General features: G+C 49.8%; 1 protein-coding gene and 1 long non-coding RNA gene across 3 annotated transcripts in view; one reads left to right on the plus strand and one right to left on the minus strand.

Annotated features, from left to right (window-relative positions):
* The first annotated feature begins 9,965 nt into the window (after window positions 1-9,965).
* CALB2 (calbindin 2) overlaps window positions 9,966-24,944 on the plus strand; it is a 28,997-nt gene continuing 14,018 nt past the window's right edge. For both annotated transcript variants that reach the window (XM_019012871.4, XM_019012872.4), the window contains exons 1-3: window positions 9,966-10,135; window positions 19,481-19,557; window positions 22,072-22,161. In XM_019012871.4, coding sequence (XP_018868416.1) covers window positions 10,042-10,135; window positions 19,481-19,557; window positions 22,072-22,161 — 261 coding nt within the window. In that variant the 5' untranslated portion in view covers window positions 9,966-10,041. The remainder of the gene's footprint in view (window positions 10,136-19,480; window positions 19,558-22,071; window positions 22,162-24,944) is intronic.
* Window positions 19,551-24,549, minus strand: LOC109023735 (uncharacterized). The gene is made up of 3 exons (XR_002003228.3): window positions 24,277-24,549; window positions 21,829-21,909; window positions 19,551-20,945 (listed from the first exon to the last, which is right to left on the minus strand). It is a non-coding gene; the product is annotated as an uncharacterized lncRNA (long non-coding RNA).

A 24,944-nucleotide genomic window follows, 5' to 3' on the forward strand; every position in this document is an offset into this window, starting at 1 on the left:
TGCAGACTCCAGGAAGCACCCCAGTTTGGCTTCTTCCGGGCTCGGCCTGCTCACCACTTGCCCCCTCCTGTGGCCTGCCTGTCAGGGGATTCCCACTGACGTGCTCAGGAAGGCAGCTCAGGGGGCAGCTATGAGGCAGGCAGCTCCTCCTGACCAGACGGTGCTGAGACCCCCAGCAGGGCAAGCAGCTGTCCTCCGGACGGCAGCCCAAGTGGGCTTGCTGCCAGGCACTTGCTTAACAGGAGCTGAGCTGTCCTGGTGCGTGCAAGGGGTCATTTCTAGAGCTTCCAGAAGGGTCTCGACTCTATACACAGAAACATCCTTTTCCACTCCTGTGATCTTCATTCAGTCTTTCATTCATTCAACAATTATCTCGGCTGGGCACGGTGGCTCATGCCTGTAATCCCAGCACTTTGAGAGGCCGAGGCGGGCAGATCACAAGGTCAAGAGATCAAGACCATCCTGGCCAACATGGTGAAACCCTGTCCCTACTAAAAGTACAAAAAATTAGCTGGACGTGGTGGCACAAACCTGTAGTCCCAGCTACTTGGGAGGCTGAGGCAGGAGGATCACTTGAACCCAGGAGGCAGAGGTTGCAGTGAGCCAAGATCACACCACTGCACTCCAGCCTGGCGACAACGCAAGACTCCATCTCAAAAAAACAAAACAAAACAAAAAACAAACAAAAACAAAACAAAACAATTATCCCTTGAGTGCATATGGGCCATGAATGGTGCTGCAAGCTGAGAAGAAAAGTGATGAGCAAAATAGACAAGGTAGACAAGGTCCTACCTACCTCCATTCTAGCTGGGGAGACAAATAAGACTGGGAACAGTAGGGTCACAGATTCACTCCGTTAGACGTGCAAAGAAAATATCGTTCCTTTGTTTTACTGTAATTGATCTGATCTTCCTCAAGGGAAGGGCAGATGGGGTGAAGAAATATCTTAAACTTACCCATTTATGGTTCTAGCCAACATGTCCATCTTAGAAGGAACTACTTTCTCTTTTAGTGAGACTCATGGATCTGAAACTTGAAGAGCAAAGCTACGGACACCTTCAACCTTGGAGCCATTGCCTCTGCCCTGAGTGGCTACTGGGCATGGGAGCAGTGGGAAATGGGCTTGGAGATAGCACCCGAGGACCCCCGAGGTAAAACCAGCCAAGTGTGTAAGGCTAGGCCAGGTGCAGTTTCAACACCCAGGGGTTCTCAAATTTACCTCTCTAGCCCAGACCTCTCCTCCAGACTCCGGGTCCATAAATCCCCCTGCCTGGTCTATGCATTCCCTTAGATGATGTTGTAGTCAGCTCAGACTTCTATAACAAATATACCATAGACTGGGTAGCTCAAACAACACAAACTTATTTCCCACAGTTTTGGAGGCTGGGAAGTCCAATTTCAAGATGCCAGCAGATCCAGTGTCTGGTGAATATCCACTTCCTAGTTTGCAGATGACCGTCTTCATGTATCTTCATATGGCAGAGGGCACAGAAAGAGATCCTGTGTCTCTTCCTTTTTTTTTTTTTTTTTTTGAGACGGAATCTAGCTCTGTTGCCAGGTTTGAGGGCAGTGGCATGATCTCAGCTCACTGCAACCTCCGCCTCCCAGCTTCAAGCGATTCACCTGCCTCAGCCTCCTGAGTAGCTGGGACTATAGGCGTGCGCCAACAAGCCGAGCTAATTTTTGTATTTTTAGTAGAGATGGGATTTCACCATGTTGGCCAGGCTGGTCTTGAACTCCTGACCTTGTGATCCGCCCACCTCGGCCTCCCAAAGTGCTGGGATTACAGGCGTGAGCCACCACGCCCGGCCTTTTCCTCTTTTTATAAGGGCATTAAGCCTATTCATGAGGGCTCCACCCTCATGATCTAATCATGCCCCAAAGACCCCACTCTGAATACCATCGTATCAGGGGTTAGGCTTTCAACATCTGAATTTTGAAGGGATACAAACATTTGTCCACAGTAGATTGATTCAAAGACCACTGAAACTCAACACATCCAACAAATGCAGGGTGTATCCTTCTCAAATCTAGTCCTCTGCCAGCATCGCCCATCTCAGTCAGTGTCTGCTTTTCTCCCAGGTGCCAATACCAACTGGGAATCGCCCTCTCCCTCACTGTCCATATCCAACTCATGGCCAAATCCTATTTTCTGCCTACAAAGTTCCTGATCACTTTGCTCCGTGACCACTGCCCCTCTGGAGGCCCAGGTATGGCCGTGTTTCCCAGACAGTCTCAGGAGTCACCTGATAGGTTTCCCTGTGTCCACTTAGACTCCTCACTAGTCACCCCCTACACAGGAGCCAGAGGGAGACCATAATCCTGGTTATGTTTGTTGCTGGCAGAAAGCCCTTTGATAGCTCCCAGTGCTCTAGCGTCTGGCCCTGCCAACCTCTCCAGGGTCACCTCCACCATGCACCCCCTCGTCCCACTGATCTCCCATCCCTCTGGCTTTCTTACAGCTCTGCCAGCACGGAGCCTTGGTGCATGGGGTTTAAATCCAGGAATGCTCACCTCCTCCCTCCTCCTGGTTAGTTCACTCTCAGGATGGCTTCCTACTCATGCTAGATACGGTCGCTCCCTGATATTCACTCTGTTTTCACTTATATGTGTGATTGTGTGGTTTGATCAATGTCTGTCTCCCTCACTGGACTTTAAACTCCTGAAAGGAGGAATCATTTCTGTTTTGCTAACCACCAAATCTCTAGGCCCTAGTACAGTGCCTGGCACAAAGTAGCTGGCTAATCAATATTTTTTACACAGCATGAATGAATAAAATTTGTAATGAATTCATGAGTGAATGAAATGCAGCCCTTATCTTTGAACATCTCATTCTCACATTCCTGCTGCATTCTGGGGAATCCTGGAAGTGGGACACTGTCCCTCTAGGGACATTTTTCCCATCCTTAGTAAAGGAGTCCAAATTCCTGGCCACCTGGAAGTCCTGTTCTGGCAGGAAATAGAGCAAATTTGTTTGCAAATCAAGCCCAGGGCTCCCTGCCAGGCCCCCAGGCAGAGCCAAGCCCGCCTCACACGGACGCCCTGTGGATCTGGACTCATGCACGCTACATTTCCTTTTGTCCTCCTTGCCTGCACCTTTCTCTTCCTCCTCCACCTCCTTTCCTTAGAAATCCCATCTCACTATATGGAGTGATGTGATCAACTTCCAGCTCAGCTCAGAGAAGATGAAGGGACTCTTCTAGATTAGCCAAGCACATTGGTGGATCTGGAACCCAGTTATTCCGAGAGCCCACTCGACAAAAAAGAGAACAAAAACAGCCAACACCATCGACCCTGTGCCAATCACTGTGCTAGGTAATTTGCATAGATTATTTTATGGAATCATTACACCAATCCTTCTACATAGGTTTCATTAGGATTAGAGAGAACCTAGAATTCATTTACTAGATGAGGGCCAGTAAACTATGTCCCACAGGCCAAATTAGGCCCACCAAGTTTTTATTATTATTATTACTACTACTACTAAAAGAAGTATTATTGGAACAGAGTCATATTGCTCTGTTTACATATTATCTATAGCTGCTTTTGCACTATAATACCAGGGTTGAGTAGTTGAGACAGAGAACCTACGGCCCACGAAGCACCCCCCCTCAAAAAAAATTCCTATTTAGCCCATTACAAAAAAAAAGTTTGCCAACTCCTGTTTTAGATGACACCCTTCCCCCAGACTCTCCCTTTTATATTTGAATTCATTTGTCCGAATGTTTTTTTTCACCCAATGTTAAAGCAAACATGTTCCGCAGCTTGTTTGAATTTTCTGTGTTGAGCACCCAACACTAGAGGTGTCAGTTACTTTCACCATGCCCATAGATGTCCCTAAGGGAAATAGGCCCCTCTCTGTGCTGCCCACTGCCCTCCTGAGACTTGTCCCCAGCCACAGCTGATTGGACTAAGAGATGGGTGTCCAACCCTAGGCGGCCTTGCAAGGCAGGACAGCAGCCGATGATTTGAATGGCTTCACATGAAAAGATAAGCTAGACCAACCAGATTCTTCTCTCGGGAGTCTGGAATATGCAGACAGAGGCAAGGCTGTCAGGGGAAATGGAAGGTAGAGGAGTCTTGGGGACAAGTTGTGGCTAGTGACTGTAAAGGGCAAGGTTGTAAGGATGCCTGCTGGGAGGGAGAGAAGAAAATAGAGGCACAGTGCACACAGAGACAATCTGTGAAGGAGTGGCCCTGTGCTCTAAGAGAAAGAGGGACAGAGAAATTTGGTTCCAAAAGGTTGCCTGTTTCCAGCTCCCATGAGGACAACTGTCCTCTTCATGGATTATCAGTCAGGTCTTTTTGGTTGCAAATGAAAGAAAACCTAACATAAATGGGCTTGAACACTAAAGGGTATATATTGACTCGTGCAACTGAGAAGTCCAAAGGTACTTCAGGCTCAGCTTGATCCAGTAGTTCAAATGATGTCACTTGTGACCTGACTTCTTGCAGTCTCTCTGCTCTGCCTTTTGCAACATTGGCTTCAACCTCAGTGTCTACTCTGTGCTCTCTCCCATTTCCCTCACTCCAGGCTCTGCACTCATGGTGTCAAGATAGCTGCAGTGATTCCAGACCTCACAGCTTCACACCAGACTGTCTGCAAATAGACAAGAGGTCCCAGTAGCTCCTTTGCATTCTGGGATATGAAGTCTCATTGCCTATACCTGAACCAGTTGCTTTGGCCAGGGTGGAGATGGGTTGCACTCATTTGGATTAAACTCACCATCACTTGCCTTCGGTTTTCTCCCCTGTAATAACATTTGAACGCTTATTTTGTTCCAGGCCTTACATCACCCTTAACATGCATTACCTCTCTTAATGCTCACAAAGCCTGTGAGGCAGTTACTAGGATTATCCCCATTTTACCAATGAGGAAATACAAGCTCAGAGAGCGTAAACACCTTACCCAGGATTACAAAGCCAACACATAGTAGAACTGCCGATAAACAGCAGATCCAGGAGCTGAAAGGGGCCTGTGGAATTCTGGAGCCTGAGCCCTCAGCCCCTGTGTCCCTGCTTGCGGAGGGAGGATCACCCAACAGCCCCCAGCTACTGCTATTTCACCTCCTGTTGCTATCCTGGTGACCCAAATCCTTTGCACAGAGGAAGCTGTCCATAGATCTCAAGTTTCAGACCGGGTTATTCACAAGTCCTGCTTCCACCTCTGGGTTCCTCTGGTTTCTCTATTTTCTCCACCACCTCAGTCCGTTTCCATGGAAACTGCTGGGCTCCTGCATCCCTTTCATCCTCCCTTCTGGGAAGCAAGGCCAGCTCTCCGGCACTCCGGTAGCCAGGCCTGACCATTATAAAAACCAAAGAAGCAATATCTGGAAGAAACACTTCTAGGCATAGGGAGGTACCAGGTCAGGCTTCGTATTTTTTCCTTTGAAGTGCTCCAAAATAACACCAGGTGCTCTAAGGAGCTCAGCCAATTACCGAAGCCCAGTGGATCCTGGCTGGAAAGTTGTTTGTCATCTGTCCTCTGACATGTCACCACTTCAGTCACCAAGCCTCCCTCCCTTCTTGAGGGAGTGATTCTAGGGTCCTGGGGCAGAGGGACAGTTGGGCAAGTCTCCCTGCCAATCCTTGGTGTCAGATCACAGCACTCAAATGAGCTGGTGGGCTGGGGATGCGAAAGTGAAGGTGGTCCCCAATTTGCCCTTCTGGTGGAGGGAGGAACCAGCCATCAGAGAACTGGTGGGTAAACAGTGGGCTTGGCATTACTCCTTAATGCTGGGAGGGGCCCTGTGGCTCCAGTGGCCAGGGTCCGGGAAGAACTTTATACATAGTGCCCAGGAGCTTGGCACCTGGTCCACAAAGACTCCATATACCATGGAAACTGGAGGGGACAAAGTGTTCTTGATACCCCACCCCTCCCAGGTCTTGGTTGGGTGTTAATCTCTCTGAGCCTTGATTTCCCTATCTTTGGAATGGGTCAAATTCTTGCATTGCACACCTGATAGGGGAGTTGTGAGGACCAAACAAAGCAAGACACATCAAAACCCTCTGTAAAGGCATTTAAAGGTATCTTCATGGTTATCGCCATCATTGTCGTCATCATCATCATTATCATTATTGTAATAAAACTCGAGGGGAAGTCCTGGAAGGGAAGCAGAACCCCAGACATCTGAAATTACTTACAAGAGCCTCAATTCACGGAAATGTGCTCATAAATGTTCCGTCTTTACCATCACTGCTTTAAAATACGCTCATCGAACCTCTCTTTCCTATCTCTGAATGATTTCTTATCTGAGTCCATGTTTCTCCTCACACATTTGGTTATTGAAACTTGGACCAGTCCAGCTAAGACTCCAGTCTCTTCTCCAACGCAAAGCTCTTCTCCTTTCCCATTGCAAACTGGACAAGGAGCTTGGGTCTGGAGCTGAGCCTGGAGAGAAGGGATGGCTGGCTCTAAGACATCCCCTCCTGGTAGGGCAGAGGGAGCTGCAAGGAGAGATGAGGGGAGGGAGGTCTTCCTACCTCTCTGGTCCCTTGCAGGTTGTAGGAGCATCCCAGGCTTTGGCTCCCGCTGCTGGTCTCTGAGGAATTTGAGGGCCTGTGCATAGCGGAGTGAAGGTTTTTTGGAGCGGTCTTCAGCTCCACTCTAGCTTCCTAAACACCGAGGATATCATAAACACCAGCAGGTATCTGGCTTCGGCCCCCTCTTTAAACTATATGCACCTTTCCCAGGAGCCATAGCAACCCCCAAGGGCTGCAGAGAACCATGGTGGCTCCCATCTTCCTTCTACACGCAGGACAGGGCAGTCTAGGCTGCTTTCATAGGCCATCAGACAGCTCTGAGTCAGAAGCAAGTGCCAGTCCCAACTCCATATGTGGCCCAAACTCCAGAACACTGCTCACCCCAGCCCACTCTGGAGCCAGGTGACATCTCCAGTTCCTCCTTGCTGCTGAAATCCCCCACAACCTGGAGGGGATTTCTGGGGGTTCCTCCAACAAAACTTGACTTCAGGACAGCCACAAATGCTGCACTCCCAGAAGGCCAATGCTCCTCTCTCCCGCACCCAGACATCTCCCCTGATAATCCCTGGCCTTGGTGGGTGGTGGCGGGCAGGCTGAGCAAGCCAGGAAGACACAAGGCATCTGATTGCTGTGATTCCAGACGTGGCCTAACTGCCACTATTTCAGAACAACAAGAAAAATCCCTCCTCACATCCTTGCATTGGTAAGAATACCTGCCTATTAATTAAGCACTTACGGCTGCTGGGGTTCTTGCTAGCTAACCCCTTGATTACATTCTTTTTGGTCCTTTCACTGACTTTGTGAAACTAATTACCTTGATTTTTAGAAAGGTTCAAAGAGGTTAAATAGCTTTGCCCAAGGCCTCACAACCAGCAAGAGGGTTTTGAGCCCATATCTATCTGACTCCAGGGCAGGAACTTGTAACTGCTCAATGTGGCTGTTTCTGCAGGACTCAACTTGGAGATAAACCACAAACGCACCAGCTTGGGCTCCTCAGTCCTCCAGGAATGGGCCTCCCAGAAACAGACCAACTGTGCATCTGAAATGAAAGAGGCAAGACTGTCCCAGTAGACAGTTTAAAGGTCACTGTGGCCACCCTACTGTCATACCCAGAACCATGTCCCCCTGATCTCAACAGCTCTGGAAAGCAGGAAGTAGGAGCTTCACTCTTTACTCCTCACCAGGAAAACCAAAGTAGCACGAGGACACTGGCTTTGCTTCTTGGAGAAGCAGGGATGAGCTCTCTCACCCAACACAGATTTGGGACAGGGGCCTGAATGACAGGTGTCAGAGCCCACAGGGCTGAGCCTGGCCCCGTGGGGGGCTGTGCAGCGCAGTGGTTAAGAACTTGTGTTCTGGAGACAGTATCTGTCTTAGCCTTTCCCGTTGGCCTCCCGTTGGGGTCAGCCCCTCCAGGATCCATTCATTAGCTACCCCAGGGGAGGTGATGCTGACTGAGAAATTTCTTGCCAAGCCAACCACTGATCACTGGCTCCATGAAGGGCAGCAGGAGCCCTAACTCATTTAATCCTCAGAACAATTATATTATTATTATTATTACTATTATTAGAGACAGAGTCTCGCTCTGTCGCCCAGGCTGGAGTGCAGTGGTGCGATCTTGGCTCACTGCAACCTTTCCGCCTCCCGGGTTCAAGCGATTCTCCTGCCTCAGCCTCCCAAGTAGCTGGGATTACAAGCATGCACCGCCACGCCTGGCTAATTTTGTATTTTTTTTTTTTTTTAGTAGAGACTGGGTTTCACCATGTTGGCCAGGATGATCTCAATCTCTTAACCTCGTGATCTGCCCACCTCGGCCTCCCAAAGTGCTAGGATTACAGGCATGAGCCACCGCACCCAGCCAACAATTCTAAAAGGTGTATGCCCACATGCCCATTTTGCAGAAGAGAAAAACTGAGGCAGAGACAGGTTATATAATTTGCTCAAGGTCACACAGCTTATTCTGGGATTCGCACCCAAGCAGCCTGATTCTTGAGTGCCTACTGTTAACCATTGAGTCATCCTGCCTCCCTAGGGGCTTTGGCGAATCTCTCAGCAAGGTGGATGGGTACCTCTAAAGCCAGCTTTTGATGACTTCTCCCCCCAATCTGTTCCTGCAAGTAACTCTAAACACATTCACCCTAGGCAAAGAACAAGTGGTTTTGGAACCTGCATTCTCTATTGCCCCTTTGAGACTTGCTCTGGGCTTGGCCCTCTCTCCAAGGGACAACCCTCTCTCTGTCTCCTCTCCTGGGTTCCCCTCTCCCCCAGCGACCTCCTTTTCATTCTCACTTACCCCCTTGCCTTTCACTCTCCTCTTGGAAGGTGGTTCAGCTAACACTCATTAGCACATGTTAAAGATCGCCAATTCGTGTCTCAGTCACTCCGTGGCAGGAGAGGGGAGAAAGGAGGGATGATGCTGTCACTCTGTGGGTAAGGTGTCTTACCTTACCACAAGGCCAGGACAGACCCCTAAGGGCTCAGACCGCAGGAGAGAATGGGGAGAGGGCCCAGCTCCCTGCTGGGGAGTCCTGTCTGCTGCCCTCAGGATGTGCGCTCAGTAGCTGCGTCTATTTTCTCTGAGACCAGCTCAGAACATCCCCAAGACAGAGTTGGAAGTTGTTCTCTGTCCACTGGAGCAGGCACATTCCCACGATGTCCCTAGGTGGGCGTGGTTAAGACCTGGTACGGGTTGATCTAGTTCTGCCACCCCCTGGCTAAATGTCTAAAAGCCCCCCAGAGCATGGCCAGCGTGAGGCAGGTACCAGGGGGTGGAGGGAGGCTCCGAGGGGACGGATATACCAGGACCCAAACAGACAGTGGAAGCCCCCCACCCCCACCCCATGCCACTTCCATCGGAATCCTCCCGGGGCACTGCTGATTCCAGCTGCTCCCCACTAAAGCCTTGAGAACTCTTGGCTGCTCTGCAAGACTGAGCCCCATGAAGGAGCCACGTGCGGCGTGGAAAGAGTGCTGAGTTCAAATTCTAGCCCTGCCACTAATTTGCTGGGCCAGTCACTTAATCATCTTAAGTCACAAGTACCTCATCAGAAAAGTGGTCCCAGCTCTTCCTGCTGTGGAAGGATCAGAAGAGAGGAGGCACGACAGAGACCTAGTGAACTCCGAAGCCCGAGTGCTAAATATTTGTCAAGTTTGTGTTAGTATTACTATTAGTGTTGTTACTGCTGTTATTATTATTGCTACTGCCAGCAATAATAAGTGGTGGATGTACTCAAGACGGTCGGGAGGGAAGGCAAGGGCAGCCTCTCCCTCATTTTCACCGAAAATCCTCCGGGTGTCCCTGGCCCAGCGCCGAGGCGTCTCAGCGCAGAGGTAAGGGCCCTCTAGGAGTCCGGGCCGAGCCTCTCGCGCCGCCGCCCCCGCCGCGCCGCGCCCCGGTCGGATTCCCTGAGCGCGCGCGCCCCCTGCTGGCGGCCTGGCGCAGGCGCAGGCTCCAGAGCGTATATAAGGGCAGCGTGGCGCACAGCCCCAGCGCGAGTGCCAGAGCCCAGCCGGCGCGGAGCGGGAGCGGTGCAGGCTGAGGTCTCCGAGCGGCTCGCCATGGCTGGCCCGCAGCAGCAGCCCCCTTACCTGCACCTGGCCGAGCTGACGGCGTCCCAGTTCCTGGAAATATGGAAGCACTTTGACGCAGACGGTCAGTAAAGCTCCCAACTTCTGTGCCATTGGCACCCAGGGGACCTGCGGTGAAGGGGGCAGGGGGCGGCGCTGAATGCGGGCAGGTGTACGTTTGCCCTCAGGAGGTAGTCTGGTCGCAGAGCCTGCTGGGGTAGGGGTCCCGGGTTTGGGAGACATCCGGCTGCTCTGGGCACAACTGTCAGTAACTTTCTTCCCTAACATAGATGACCCAGAGCCCACCCGCATTTGCACCTTTATTCTGAGCAAGTGGGAGCTTTCTCAGAGAGGTGGCCTGGGCTGGGAAGGCCTCCAGGTTCCCCCTGCCATCTCCCCCACCTCCCCTGCCTTCAGCTGCTCCAGCCACAGGTCTCAGAAGACCACTCATTTCTTTCCTCCTCTTCCCCTTTTGTTGAATGCTAGGTTAGCCCCCTTACCCTGGGGGAGGCTGGGATAAATTAGGGGATCCTGAAGGGAAACGTGGCCTCCCCAGCTTGATTGGCTGGGAGCAGGAGTGGAAAATGGCATTGGGGGCCCTTAACACCCCCCTGCTTCCTTTGTCCATTTTCCAGCCGCCATGGGCATGTAGGTTTCCCAACACAGCAGCAGTGGGTGTGGTGGCGGGCAGCGTTGGGGTGCCAGTCCCAGACCTGTTCCCTCACAGTGATAATCCTGGGTGCTCTTGGTGACTTCATCTCTGGGTAGGGGGAGGCACCACCCTAAGTGCCTCAGTGACTAACCCTTTGCTCTGTGTGGTCTTGACACTGACTCACCCAAAAAGCAAGGGCCAGACCAAATGACCTTTGGAGGTAGCCCCCAGCACTGGGATTCCAAGTGTCTGTGGTGGTCTGACTTAGGCATAAAGGGTGGTCCCCCTTTAGAGGCTTTTGATATCACTAGAGACTCTGTTTCTGTTACTCCGAAAAAATAAGTGATCTGATTTCCCTCTCTACGCACAGACCTGGCTAAGATGAGCATCCAAAATATCCTGGCATCTCAGACATTTTGTGGTGTCTGTAGCTACCCTCCCCTGGGGTAGCTAATGGCTCCTGGAGGGGCTGACCCCAAAAGGAGGCCAACAGGAAAGGCTAAGACAGATGCTGTCTCCAGAAGACAAGTTCTTAACCACTGCACTGCACAGCCCCCCAGGGGGCCAGGCTCAGCCTTGTGGGCTCTGACACCTGTCATTCAGGCCCCCTGTCCCAGATCTGTGTGGGATGACAGGGAGTTTATCCTGGGGTCTGAGAGCAAGGGGGATGGAAAACAGAGGGGCATCAGGTGTGCCTCACTCCATTCTTCCCTCCTCCCTTCCTCGCCTTGGCAGGGTGTGGAGGTGGCTGAACAGAGATCCTCTGCCCAGAGTGCTATGGGGAGGCAGGGGTTAATGTCTGGGGATGCTAATGGGTGAAATTTTGTTTCCTTGGAGCCAACTGAGAAAGCTAGAGGGGTAGGGGACTAGGCATTTGAATACCTGAGTTAGGACTGTGATCTGCCTATGAATTACTGACGGAAGTGGGTAGATTGTTAAATCTGTAAAATGGGGCTAAGGAGGGATTGTGTTTCCAATCCCCAGCTCCTGCCATAAAATTCCCTTGGTACAAAGTGCTCTCCTAAGAGAAGTGCAGCCTTTTAGTATTCCAGATGACATGCACATTCCCTAACGAGGCTCCTGCCAGTTTATCTGCACCAGACTTGCATGATTCAAGGAGTTACCAAGCAGCCAAGGTTACACCACTGGCTTCCTGGTAGATGAGTCAGCTATAAACAGAGGACTCTACAGTTCTACTTTCCCCCATTCTCAGAGGGACAAGCAAGAGCACTGTCCATAACCACGCAGATCCTTACGTTGATCTGAGACATTGTACTTAAGCACAATTGCACCTTCTCAAGGTGTGAGGCTGCTGGGCAGACCATGACTCCCCTTATACAGATGAGGAAACAGACACAGGGGTTGACTTTTCCGAGGTCATGGAGCAAGTTACTGGTGGGGCTGGTTCCTGGCCAGCGTTTATTCTCCCACTCTGGTTCCTGAACACCTGCTTGGTTTGGAAGAGCGTTTTTTTCCATGATGATAGGTATAAGTCTCCCTCCCATCCCCCCAAAGAAAAGCCCCCAACCCACCCTTGGGGGTGATGGGCAGTTTCGTGTATCCCAAAATGGGGTCCTTGGCTTGGCTAGAGTGTAGTTAAGCTACCACCAAACCCATGATCTTCAAAGCCTCCTAAAGACATTGTGCCTCTGGCTCCCTCCTGCTCCGGGGTGAAGGGGGAGCTTGATGCTTGCACCTTCTTCCTTGTCCATCAGACTTCCACTGCCATCTCTACATCACAGGCTCAGGGAGGTCCCAAGGAAAGGCCATGGACCCGACAGAGAAGGAGGGCAATGGGGATTAAAATACCAGAGATGAGAGAGAGGTGACTTAGGAAGATATGTATACAGCCAAATCGGAATTCCACAAAAGGATCCAGAATTAGGCTTTGGGCGACCTTCCTCCCCTCCTGAACACCCAAAGGCTGCAGGTGAGCCCAACACCGCTGTGCCTGAGGCACTCCCAGCCCTGTTTAGGCCTCTCTCCTACCAATTCTGGTTTCCGTTTTCAACATGGGGTTTCTTCCCAATTCTAAGAGTACCCCCCACCACTCACACTCTTAAAAACACCTGAGAGAACTCTCCCTTGCAGCTCTCCAGGTCCCTGGAGTGGGCTCGCTGGAGCCCAATTAACCACAGCCCCCAGAGGCTTGGAGCCACCTCCCCACCCCTTCTGGATGCTGGCTGGTAGTAAACAAAGACAAAGAGACCTTAGGAGGCAGCTGAATCCCAACGAGAGGGAGGATGGGGGCAGGAGGACCCTTAGCCCATTCCAAAACAGAAAAAGCCACCATCACCCTAAAGAGTTGGATTATTTTCAAAATTCTTATTAGCTTTGTGGTAGAGAAAGGAAGAAGTGTATGTTTGGAGAGTGAGAAACTAGGACTCAAAGAGGCAAAATTCTTTTCACAAGATCACACAGCAAAGCAGGAAGAGGTGAAGGGGGAACCAGGAATCTGGTCTCCTAGTCCGCAATACCACTCCACCAACTCTGCCTCAGCAGTCAGCCAAGAGCATGCGTTTGGGAGGGTTCCAACGTTGTCTCTCAAAGGCTGAGGTAGGGAAGATGACAGCCAAGCCCACCCAATGACCCTGGTGGGGTCTAGGGCTCTTCCGAACATCACCTCCATGCTCCGAGTGGCCCTGACATGGCCTTACGTATCTGAGCCCATTGCTCTGTTGCTTCCTGGACACTTCTGTATCAGGAACTTTCCCCCTCTAAAGGATCCAGGTGGCTGAGGGATGCCCGGTTCAGAGTTCACACTGTCCTTTATTTGTGGTTCTGATTAGACAGGCCACCAGGCTCCTATTTTACTGACCATCTGCGAGCAGCAAAGTTGTGGCTCCAAAGAGAAATGCCTTAGCTTTTGCTACCCCTTTGAAAGCAACTAAGAATGTAAAGATAAGATGAGTTCTCTTCCAGGGGCAAGCGGACATTCATGGGGCCAAGTTGAACATCCTACTCCCTTCCAAGAATCTAGCCTACATAGATATACTCGTATGTGCGCAGAAAGTTATATGAGCAAACATGTCTATTACAGTGTTCTTTGGAAATACTAACAATTTCAGTGGGTGGAGGGGAGAATGTGCTTCACTGGGGGACAGAAAAATAAATATGGTCATCCCTATGATGGAGTATGATAGAGCGAAGTGAAGCTTTTGTAGTGACATGGAAAAATGTCCAAGATGTATTATTAAGATATTGTTTAAAACTGTAGCAGAACACTATTATGACATAAGCCCATTTTTATTATGAATGATATATGTATGTTTCAGGATATTTAGAAAAATACAACTGAATAATAGCGGCTCTCTCTGAAGAGTGGATGAGCCAAATGAAAGGGGATTTTCTTTTACTTTCCAAGTTAATTTCCGTAGCACTTGAAAATTTTACAAGAGCATCTATTTCCTGTGTAGTCAGCAAAACAATAAAGATATAAGAAGCGAGGCCAGGCACAGTGGCTCAGGCCTATAATCCCAGCACCGTGGGAGGCCGAGGCAGGAAGATCACTTGAAGCCGGGAGTTCGAGACCCCCCTCCCCCCACTACAGATTTAAAAATTAACCAGGTGTGGTGGCGTATGCCTGTAGTCCCAGCTACTTGAGAGGCTGAGGCAGGAAGATGGCTTGAGCCCAGGAAGTCCAAGGCTGCAGTGAGCTATGATTGCACCACTGCACTCCAGCCTGGGCAACAGAGCCAGACCCTATCTTTAAAAAAATAACTAACTAAATAAATAAAGATATAAGAAGAAAACAATGTGATAGACACCTTTTCTTCCCTTGTAAGAAATATGTATATGTCTCCAGGTGGGGGGATCTGCCTATACTCTTCTGGGCTTCTGTCCACCTCCAAGTGGCCCAGGTGATGTAGGGGGTGCTCAAAGCCTCTCACAGGGACTGAGTCCTGTTCCTTATCTATGTGGACCCTGAGGATTTTGAAAATAACAACAGAGGCCACAAAAGGCTGAGGATGGCTCTACGCAGGCTCCCATCCTCGCCCTCTGAAACCCAGTGACCTGGCAGAAGTCTTCTCCAAGCCCACACAACACTGAGGACCACTCAGGGCCAGACTGCAGTGCCCAGGCAGGCTCTTCCAGGGCATGGGTCACTGCTCATTTGTTTGTCCCTGGTTTAGGGAATGGGGAGGAAATTTAGAACAGCAGCACCTCTCAGAGATGAACAGGAACCTGGGCAACTGGCCTTGGGCGGCTGCATGAGAGGTCCTGCAATACCAAAGTGAAACACATGCTGAAATAGGATCACAAAATATGTGATGTATATTAAGTGTTTATATAAATGACACAACAGTTACAATGCTATAAGGTAATCATAGCATTTATCAAAACGATTGGGTCTTGGCCCATTAAAATCAACAGGGTCTGACACTGGGAACCAAGATTAAAGTTGTCAGAGGAGAGCTTTCTCTGAACCCTGTTAGTGAACCTCTGGGGGTCTGTATACCTCTCAGCTGGGCGTGGCATGATGTCAGGATATGAGGCTCTCAGGGAACAGCCGCCTGACCCATCTGGGGTAGGCCCTGGAAAATGTCCCCCACCCCCCACCCGCCTCTGCTCCCACCCCCAACTCCCCAGTTGTTTCACTAACAGCGTCCTTGGGTTGTGGAGTGTCCACGTGCAGCAGCTCTACGCTGGGTACCTCCAGGTGGGCTCTTGCCTGCTATGGCTCTGCTTCTCAGACTCTGATTGCACCAGCCAGCAGCGGGGAGCAGCCGGTCTGTGAAGAGCTGGGGCTCCCCGGGGGAGCCCGCCTAAGGGACCCGTTTCACAAACAAGATGCCAGCCCTGCATTGCCAGGGCAGCTACCAGCCCAGCCGGGCCGGCTGTCCGTGCCCTGTTCAGCTTGTATATTCCCCTCCAGACTTCAGCAGCTTTACCAGCCAAGCCCCTGAGGGAGGTTTCCAGGGCTAAGGAGACCCCTCAGGGAAATCAATTCCAAAACCAAAGGAGGCAGAATTAATACAGCAGGCCTGAGGCTCTTCAAGAACAGTGCCTCTCCAGCCCCAGCCTGCCGGCGGATTGCATCCCAGGCCCTCCTTTGCCAAGCCGGCCCATCTGGGGCCTCTGGCTTCAGCCCTCCCCCTGTCCTTGTTGGCTCTCCACTATCTCCCCTCTCACCCAATCTGCCCTATCCTTCTGGCCTCCCTCATGCCTGGGACTCAGCCCAGCATTAGGCTGCCAGATGTCCACAGGTTCAGGGGACCCAGCCCAGCTCCAGAGCCACGGGTCCAAAGCAGCACAGCCCAGAAACACAGATTGAAATTCAAGTGCCCAAGCATTCAGCTGGTGGCTGGTGGCTGGTAGCTCTTCACTCTGGGGCTTATTCTTTTTTCCAGAAGCCACTGGAAGAAGTGTGTGTGTGTGACAGAGAGAGAAGCCAGGACAAATGCAGATATGGACAGACATTGTCCCTGGGACAAATAGAAGGAGGCCAGGACCTCTGTCAGCTGTGGCTGAATCTCCTTCCCCCTCCGATTCCTTTCTAAGATGGGGTTGATAACTGCTTACCTGGCAGGGTCGTAAAGAACAGATGAGGTGGGAAGCCGAAAGCTTTTTGGGAATGGTGCGCACCAAGCAAAGCAGGATTAATATTGGGGCAGAGCCTGGGGAAGCCAATTTCTTACCCCAAAGGGTAGGATTTGACTGTCCCAAAGGGTGCTCCAGATGGAGGTTAGAGGACTGTTTGCCTTCGATAAGTCTGAACTCCAGATAGACCGACAAGCGGCCTGGCCTCCTGGATGCCTTCTGGTGCAGCTTAACGAGGAAATTCCTTAACGAGGAAATTCTGGTGCAGCTTAACAAGGAAATTCTGGTGCAGCTTAACGAGGAAGGTGCGAACCTTCCCTCCTTTGACCTCTCTAATCTATGGACTGCGAGTGCTACACAGACTGGTGCACTAGAAGCGACTGGACGCAACATCTTGAGTGTGCTGAAGGGCTGGTTAGAACACAGGCTTCTGCACCCCATCCCCAGAGACTCAGATTCTGTAGTCCTTAGAATTTGCATTTCTAAGAAGCCCCCAAGTGACACTCGTATGTCTGGCCTAGACCAAAATTTGAAAACCACTGAGCAAATGCATCTCAGATTTTAGCACACTGATGAATCACCAAGACTGTGATCAATAGATCGTTGGGCACAACCCCCCAGAGAAAGATTCAGTAGGTCCAAGGTGGGCCTGGGATTCTGCATTCCTAACAAGCACCCAGGTAGTTCCAATGCTACTGGTCCACAGACTGCACTTTGAACAGCACGCCATTATGCTCCAATCCTACTGAATCAGAATCTCCACTTTAATAACATCCCTGGGTACTTTTTATGTACCCTAAAGTTTGAGACATGCTGCTCTGAAGCAGTTCCAAGCCTTGACTGTTCCGAGCTTTAGAATCACCTGCAGAGCTTTGAAAACACCCCCTTCCCCCCATCCATTAAATCAGAAATTCTGGGGATGGGGCCAAGGCAACAATGTTGTTTTCAAATATTCCCAGGTGATCCTAATACACAGCCTCAACTGAGAACCAGTATTCTTTCTTTCTTTGTTTTTTTCCCTCTCTCTCTTTTTTTTTTTTTTTTTTTAGATGGAATCTCACTCTGTCACCCAGGCTGCAGTGCAGTGGCACGATCTCGGCTCACTGCAAGCTCCACCTCCCAGGTTCACGCCATTCTCCTGCCTCAGCCTCCCAAGTAGCTGGGACTACGGGCGCCCGCTACCACGCCCGGCTAATTTTTTGTATTTTTAGTAGAGGCGGGATTTCACCGTGTTAGCCAGGATGGTCTCAATCTCCTGACCTGTGATCCACCCACCTCAGCCTCCCAAAGTGCTGGGATTACAGACGTGAGCCACAGTGCCTGGCCTTTTTTTTTTTTTTTTTTTTTTTGAGAGAGAGAGTCTCGCCTTGTCACCCAGGCTGGAGTACAGTGGCACAATCTCACCTCACTGCAACCTCCGCCTCCTGGGTTCAAGCAATTCTCGTGCCTCAGCCTCCCAAGTAGCTGGGACTACAGGCACACACCACCACACCCAGCTGATTTTTGTATTTTTAGTAGAGATGGGGTTTCACCATGTTGACCAGGCTGGTCTTGAACTCCTGGCCTCAAGCAATCCACCCACCTCAGCCTCCCAAAGTGCTGGGATTACAGGCGTGAGCCACCACACCTGGCTCGAGGACCGGTATTCTAAGGAAAGCAGTGGTGCTGGAACTCTTCAGGCTAACGGGTTGTCATCTATAAATTGATTTAGAGGAACTTAAGAGGAGGGAGTATAAATGGAAGGCAATATTTGTTCCTTCCATTTATGTGAGATTTTACATCTTCCAGAGTGCTTCCACAACATTACCTTGTACAGCTCTCACCATAACTCTGTAAAGTAGAGAGGGCATAAATAGTTATGCCCATTTTAGAGATAAAGAAACTGAGGCTCAGAGAGATTGACTTGCCCAACATCACATGGACAGTCATAGAGCAGGCTGTAGAATTATTAATATTATACCTCTTACTCAGGTACCTCTTACCTGTTCAACTCCTAGAAAATCTGAATGTACAAGGCTCAGGGAGAACAAGGTCTCCCTGAGGTCTCTTTTCACTGAGGGGTGAAGCCTCCTCTAGGCATGGCTTCCCAAGTGTCTGTGGTCAGATGAAAGGTAAAGAAGTATTGTCTCACTTTAAATTGGGGGAAACTGAGGCACGGTAGTGGTGAGGAATGGTAGCAAGAGTAGAATAAGGAAGGATGCAGGGTCTCTGGCTCTCACTTCGGCTCTGCCCCCTCATGTTCACAGGATGTGGTTTGATAAGAAGTTAGAAGTGATGGTTGCCATGGTAACCACGTCTTTATCGATGTATTTATCGATGCCCATCCGCATGAGCCTTGCTTGGTGACCAGTCACCCCACCCGCTGCAAGAGGGTCATAGAAACAGCAGACCATTCACTCAGTGCCAATGTCATCCTAGAAGGGTGTGCACCAGCCCCTCCTTTACCCCAGCCTCCGGTGATAAGGGCCTCCCGGAGATGGATGGGGAGTTGCTTTGAGGGAAGCCAGAGCAGCGAAGGCCATTTTCCATCCACAATCGAGGGCTGGGTGTGGAGTGTCCCTTCTGGGCCCTGCAGCGCCACCTGCTGATCTCTCCTGTGTTCCTCACTGTCTGCCATCAGCTGCCTGTCTGCCTGCCTCTCCCAGGCTGACCATTGATGCTCTTGGGAAATGGGCCCACATCTAAAACTTGGTGATAGCTCCCTGAGCACCAGGCACAAAGTGGAACAGTGGCTCAGTTCAAAACATCAAGGCTCATTACATTGAACCAGTATGACTCATCTTAACTAATGACATCTGCAATGACCCTGTTTCCAAATAAGATCCCATTCTGGAGGAGCACTCCAACCCGCTACACCTTCTGAACTCCAGGGACCCCAGTTCTGCCTCTGACCAGGTCCTGCCACTTGCTGACGACCTGTCACACCTCTGCCACCTCGTGCTTGCCCAGACATTAAGGACAGATTCGGAAGCTGCCAACTTCTGCTCTCCTCTGTCCTCTCGGACCCTGTGCTAGTTCCTCCCAGTATTTTCTAGCTGCTGAATGTACGTTGTTCATCTTGGATCTCTAGGTGCAAATGCCCTGAGGGCTGGACCCACACCCCTAGCTCCACTGGCCTAGACACCTGCCTGTTGGCCAGCTGGGAGAAGACATTCTCCACGAAGCCTCCAACATGCCCACCTCGTGCCCCCCTTACTATTTAGTGCTGAGATTGATTTTTTCTCTCTCTTTTTACAGGAAATGGGTATATTGAAGGTAAAGAGCTAGAAAACTTTTTCCAAGAGCTGGAGAAGGCAAGAAAAGGCTCTGGCATGGTAAGCCCAGCCCTGTCTCCGATTGTTTGGGATTTTCCTGACCTATGACTTTGAGCATGCTGTGTCCCAGTTATGTATGCCATAAGCAGGCCTCATATCGCTGGTCTTGACACAGCATTTTATTTGTAAGCATAAAAAATAGACTGTCCCCTAAGAGTACCCTATCTCAATATCCTTGGGTGTCTGGGATTGAGGGGTATTCATGAGTGGACACCAGGGGTTGATGAACCCTCCTGCAAAGCTGCAAAGCTTTGTCTGCGTATGCGTATATTAATATATATGTAGTATTTTTTTTTCCCTAGGGACAGAGTCCATAGCTTCCCTAAGGTGCTTAGGGGTCATGATTCCAGATTGGATGCCCAGGAGGTTTCAAGTGCCCTGATTCTAGACCAGAGTTTCTCAGCCTCAGCACTGTTGGCATTTGAGGCTGAATAATTTGTTGTAGGGGCTGCCCTGTGCATTGTAGGAGTTTAGCAGCATCCCTGGATCTACCCATGAGATGCCACTATCATCCTCCTTCAAGCTGTGACAATCAAAAATGTCTCCAAACATTGCCAAATGTCCCCTTGGTGGGAGATTGGGGGCAGAATCGTCCTCAGAAGAGAACCACTGTTCTAGAGCAACATGGGCTAGAATCCCCAGCAAGGAACTAGAGGAAAATTGAGGATTGCTCTCAGCCAGTATCTGAACCAGACGGCACTGGCTGGCCTCATTTGTGGTGGTGTCACGACCTTCTGAGCCTGCCCAAAGTGACTCCAGATCACATCCCAGCCCCTTAGTGACAGGAGTGTTGCTTTCCCTGGTGCCAACATGGCACTATTGAGTTTGCTAAAGCCTTTTGGGGGAGGTATTTGAAATACTGCAAAGCTCAGGTGATTGGAACTAGTCTGCTGTGATTCCCATGTCTGGTTCCGGAGTACATGGAGTCAGCCCCACACCCTCCCATCAGCTCCCTCGGGTCCTCTGGAGGCGTCTCTACTCTCCCCTGCTGCGTGTCTGTTGGCCAGTCCACTGTTTATTTGCAGCTCTTCAGGGAGCATTTGGGAGATGAGTCACAAATCCACCGGTGAGCTCCTGGTTCAAAGCTCGGCAGAGCGCCCCAATGAGAAGGTCAAAGTGATGGGCTTAAAGGGTTGGAGGCGATTCATGGGTTTGTTTATCAACAGTTCTCCCATCAACTCCTAGGATAATGAAGCCTGGATCACAGAAAGCATGGGCTTCAGGACTGACTCTGGGATCATGGGCTAGTCGGAGAAATGTGTTTTGATGAAGTGCTTTGCATCTAGAATCCTTCTCTTAGTCATTCCCGTCCTCAGATGTCATCTGGGTACTTTTCAAGTCTGTCAACAATCCCAACTGATGTCATCCAGGACTGGTTCTCAGAACAGCTGTTATATGATAGAAAGAATATTGGCCTTGGAAGCAAAAGCCATGAGTTCAAATTCTGGCTATACTCACTGGGTGCCCTCTAGAGAAGTCATCTCAGCCTCCATTAGTGTGTCAAATGGAAGGGCTACTAACTCCACAGGAGCTACTGTACAACTTAAATAAGATGGCCACATTTGTGAAAAGTGCCTGGGATCAGACTATGTACCTTTGTAAATATAAATAAATACTGATAAATAAATATTGACAAATTGATACTAATTCCAAAAGTAAAAAGCAATCAGAGGGATTCAGGAAACTCTCAGAAGTGGTAGGATTTCCCTTGGCCCAATCCTGGGGAGCACACAATTCATGTGGAAGTCATCAGCTGAGTGAGGCAGAAACATCAGCCATGCAAGGTGGGCTCATCATTGATTAGGGAGAAGGAAGAGCTCCTTAATGCAAATAATTAATCAGCACTATCTCAAATCAGGGGAAGGTTCGAGAGCTTCAAGTCTATATTTAAGATAGGCAGCTGTGGGCTTGAAGGAATGTTTTAAGTTCTTTGCTTTCTAGTAGTCAGAATAATTGGGTGGACTGTTTAAATTACCCTTCGGCTACATGATGACCTCCTCCTCATGTTCCTCCTGGTATGCAAATCAAGAGTGAAAATATTGTGGAATTGCCAGTTAGTCTTTAAAGAAGAAAATGAGCAATCTACCTTGCTGTAATGAAGTGCTTAGAACCTATTAGGGGGCACTGGATTAAGTTCAGTTTGATTACAACCTGCTTCAGTAAAATGTTGAGGCCTTAATTCTCACATCTGATTGATGGGAACAAGTCCAAACCCTTCCTATAGAGTTGTAGCTTAATCCATCTCAAAGGCAGCAGGGCATGTTTGATTACCTGGTATGGAGCATGGCCACGTGTCCTTTGAAATTTATATGACTGAGCCTTGAAGAAGAGATGACTTAATTTGAAGGGGACCTGGAAAGGAAAACAACACAGCTCTGATCAATCAGAGCATCAGCACAACTTGGTTCTGCACCCACTTACCCAGGATGCAAATGATTTCCAAGCTTCCTGCTCTGAGATCATGGTTCACATGAGATACAGCAGCAAAAATCAGCCCCCTTTGTCTTTCCACAGATGTCAAAGAGTGACAACTTTGGAGAAAAGATGAAGGAGTTCATGCAGAAGTATGATAAAAACTCAGATGGGAAAATCGAGATGGCAGAGGTGAGCCCTGCCTCGCTGGTAAAGAGCTGTGTGGGAGGGGCCCTGGGTCCCTGTGCCTCTCCCAGGCATGAGCATCCTGCTGAGGATTGGAGTGAGGTGGGGGCCTCAAAGCTCCTGCACCCCCAGCACTTGGGCTGACCAAAGAGAACAGCAGGGACTTTTCTTGTGTGTCACCCAAGGAAGAAGGAAGTGACAAACAATGACCAAAGATAGGGGTGGAGACCTCAAATGCCCACAGGGGCCAACAGGTATTGTAACCAAGTGGCAAGCCCAGCTGAAGACACTAGGGAGGCTGAAGACAGGTGAACAGGAGACTCCATGCCCCACCTAAAGCCATCCAAAGGCATAATTTTTAAAAGTTATATACATAATTTACACACATATATACATTTATAATTCACATCAGTAATTTACATAAACATACATAATTTGCATATAACATAATTTACACGTATCCATGTATACATATATACATTCATATATGCACACACATATACACATACACACATACACTCACACATACTCATATACAGGTGCATGTCAAACACCTCTGGTAATCAGTGACCACAGTCAAGGGCTCAAGAGTACTGGCCGGACTCCGTGGCCCATGTCTGTAATCCCAGCACTTTGGGAGGCCAAGGCGGAGGACCCTTGAGGTCAGGAGTTTGAGACCAGCCTGGGCAATATAACAAGACCCCATATTTACAAACCATATAAATAAATAAATAAGAATGATGATGGTGGCACAGGCATTAGGGCACAGCTCCACCCAGGGTATATTGTTGGGATGCTGCCTTAGGTTGGGTGCCTGAGACAAAGATTTGAGTGGAAGTGGCTTACTGAGGCAGAACTCTCCAGAGAAGGGCAGCAGGAAAAGGCAGGGGATAGTGCTGTGCAAGGATGCGGTCTCAACTGGAGCCTCGCCTTGGCTAGGCTTATAGGGACTCTGGAGTGTGGACTGTGCCACAGAGTGGGTCCCACTTTGAGGCAAGGGGGCTGGTCTGTTGTATGTACCCGTGTCAATCAGTCAGTGGATGCAGGCTGCCCCTCTTTGGGCAAGGAGGGGACCTGTGGAACTTCCCCAGAGGGGCAGCTCTGGTCTGGCTGAGGGCAGTTCTCATGCAGGGGCAGGGCTGAGCTGTTAGCAGTCTGACTTCATAGCAGCTGAGGGATGGCCAACAGCCTAGTTATAGAGGAGCAGGGAGAGGCACCAAGAATGGCCACTATAGATGCCCATGCTGATTCAAGGGGGCTTAAACCAAGGGTTGGCAGGCTTTTTCTCTAAAAATACAGATTAAGGTAAGTGTGTTAGGGTTTGTGGGCCATCCAGTCTCTGCCACAGCTCTTCAGCTCTGCCACTGTAGCACAAAAGCAGCCACGGGTGGTATGTCAATGAGTGGGTGTGGCCACGTCTTATAAAACTTTACAAACAACTCCTGAGCCATACTTGGCCTGAGGGCCATAGCTTACCATGAGAGGCTTCTAACAGAAAGGCCAGGGTTAGGGTTTGTTCCAGGTGGAAGCCAGGGCTCCCGCTCTGCCTCCCTGCAGTTCTCTTGGTTCTGTTCTCTGCCCTCAAAATACCTTCATCCTCAGGCGGCTAGCAAGATGGCTGCCACAGCGGCAGGCATCACATCCACATACACCCACATGCATCCACATACATCCACATATACCCACATACATCTACATACAACCACATGCATCCACATTCAACCACACACACCCACATACATCTACATGCACCCACATACAACCACATGTGCCCACATACAGCCATATATACCCACATACAACCACATACATTCACATACAACCACATGCACCCACATACAACCACATACATCCACATTCAACCACACACATCCACATACAACCACATATACATGCAACCACATGCACCCACATACACCCACAAACATCCACATGCATCCACATACAACCACATGCACCCAAATACAACCATATCCAACTACATACATCCACATACATCCATATACAACCACTGTCCAGCTGCAGAAAGGACCCCTCTTAAGTGCAAGGAAATGTTCCCAGAAGTACCCACAGCAGCCCTTCCCCGACATTGCATTGGGCAAAACTGGGTCACGTGCCTACCTGTAAGCCAATCACTGGCAAGGAGAATGGGAGGCTCACACTTCACCAACGTAGACTCATCAGGATTGGCCTGTGACACAAGAGTTCCAGGAGCAAAAAAGGGGGTAAGGGCGGTTGGGTGGGCAGCCAGCAGTGCTTACTGCAAGAGGGTACCTGCATTTTTCAAAAATCGAATTATTGCAGTATCAATTTACATGCAATAACTGCATCCATTTGAAGTGTAAAATTCCTTGAGTTTAGATTTTAGGCCATGAAATTGCCACCCCAATGGAAATATAGCTTTCTTATTACCCCCTCCAAAAGGTTCCTCTAGCCTGGTGCAGGCCCTCTTACCCCAGGCATTCACCCATCTACTTAGACTAGTTTGCATTTTTCAGAATTTTACATACATGGAATCATCTATTAAGTATTCTTTTGAGTCTGGGTGCTTACATTTTAAAGCAGCACCACTTTTTCCCCCTCCAATTGCTCATCCCTTAAGGTTGGGGCGACTCAAAAGCACTTCTCTGAACATCCTTCTTTCCCTTTGAAGGACTGCCAGCACCCGTTCTCAAGGAAGGAAGAAAACGCAATTCCCACACTGCCTCGCCACTGGCCCTTTCCATCCTTCTTAGGGGAAAATCTGCTCTGCTCCCTGGGAAGTCCCTCCATAACGTTAGTGTCGCTCT

Source organism: Gorilla gorilla, chromosome 18 (assembly GCF_029281585.2).
Source record: "Gorilla gorilla gorilla isolate KB3781 chromosome 18, NHGRI_mGorGor1-v2.1_pri, whole genome shotgun sequence".
NCBI lineage: Eukaryota > Metazoa > Chordata > Mammalia > Primates > Hominidae > Gorilla > Gorilla gorilla.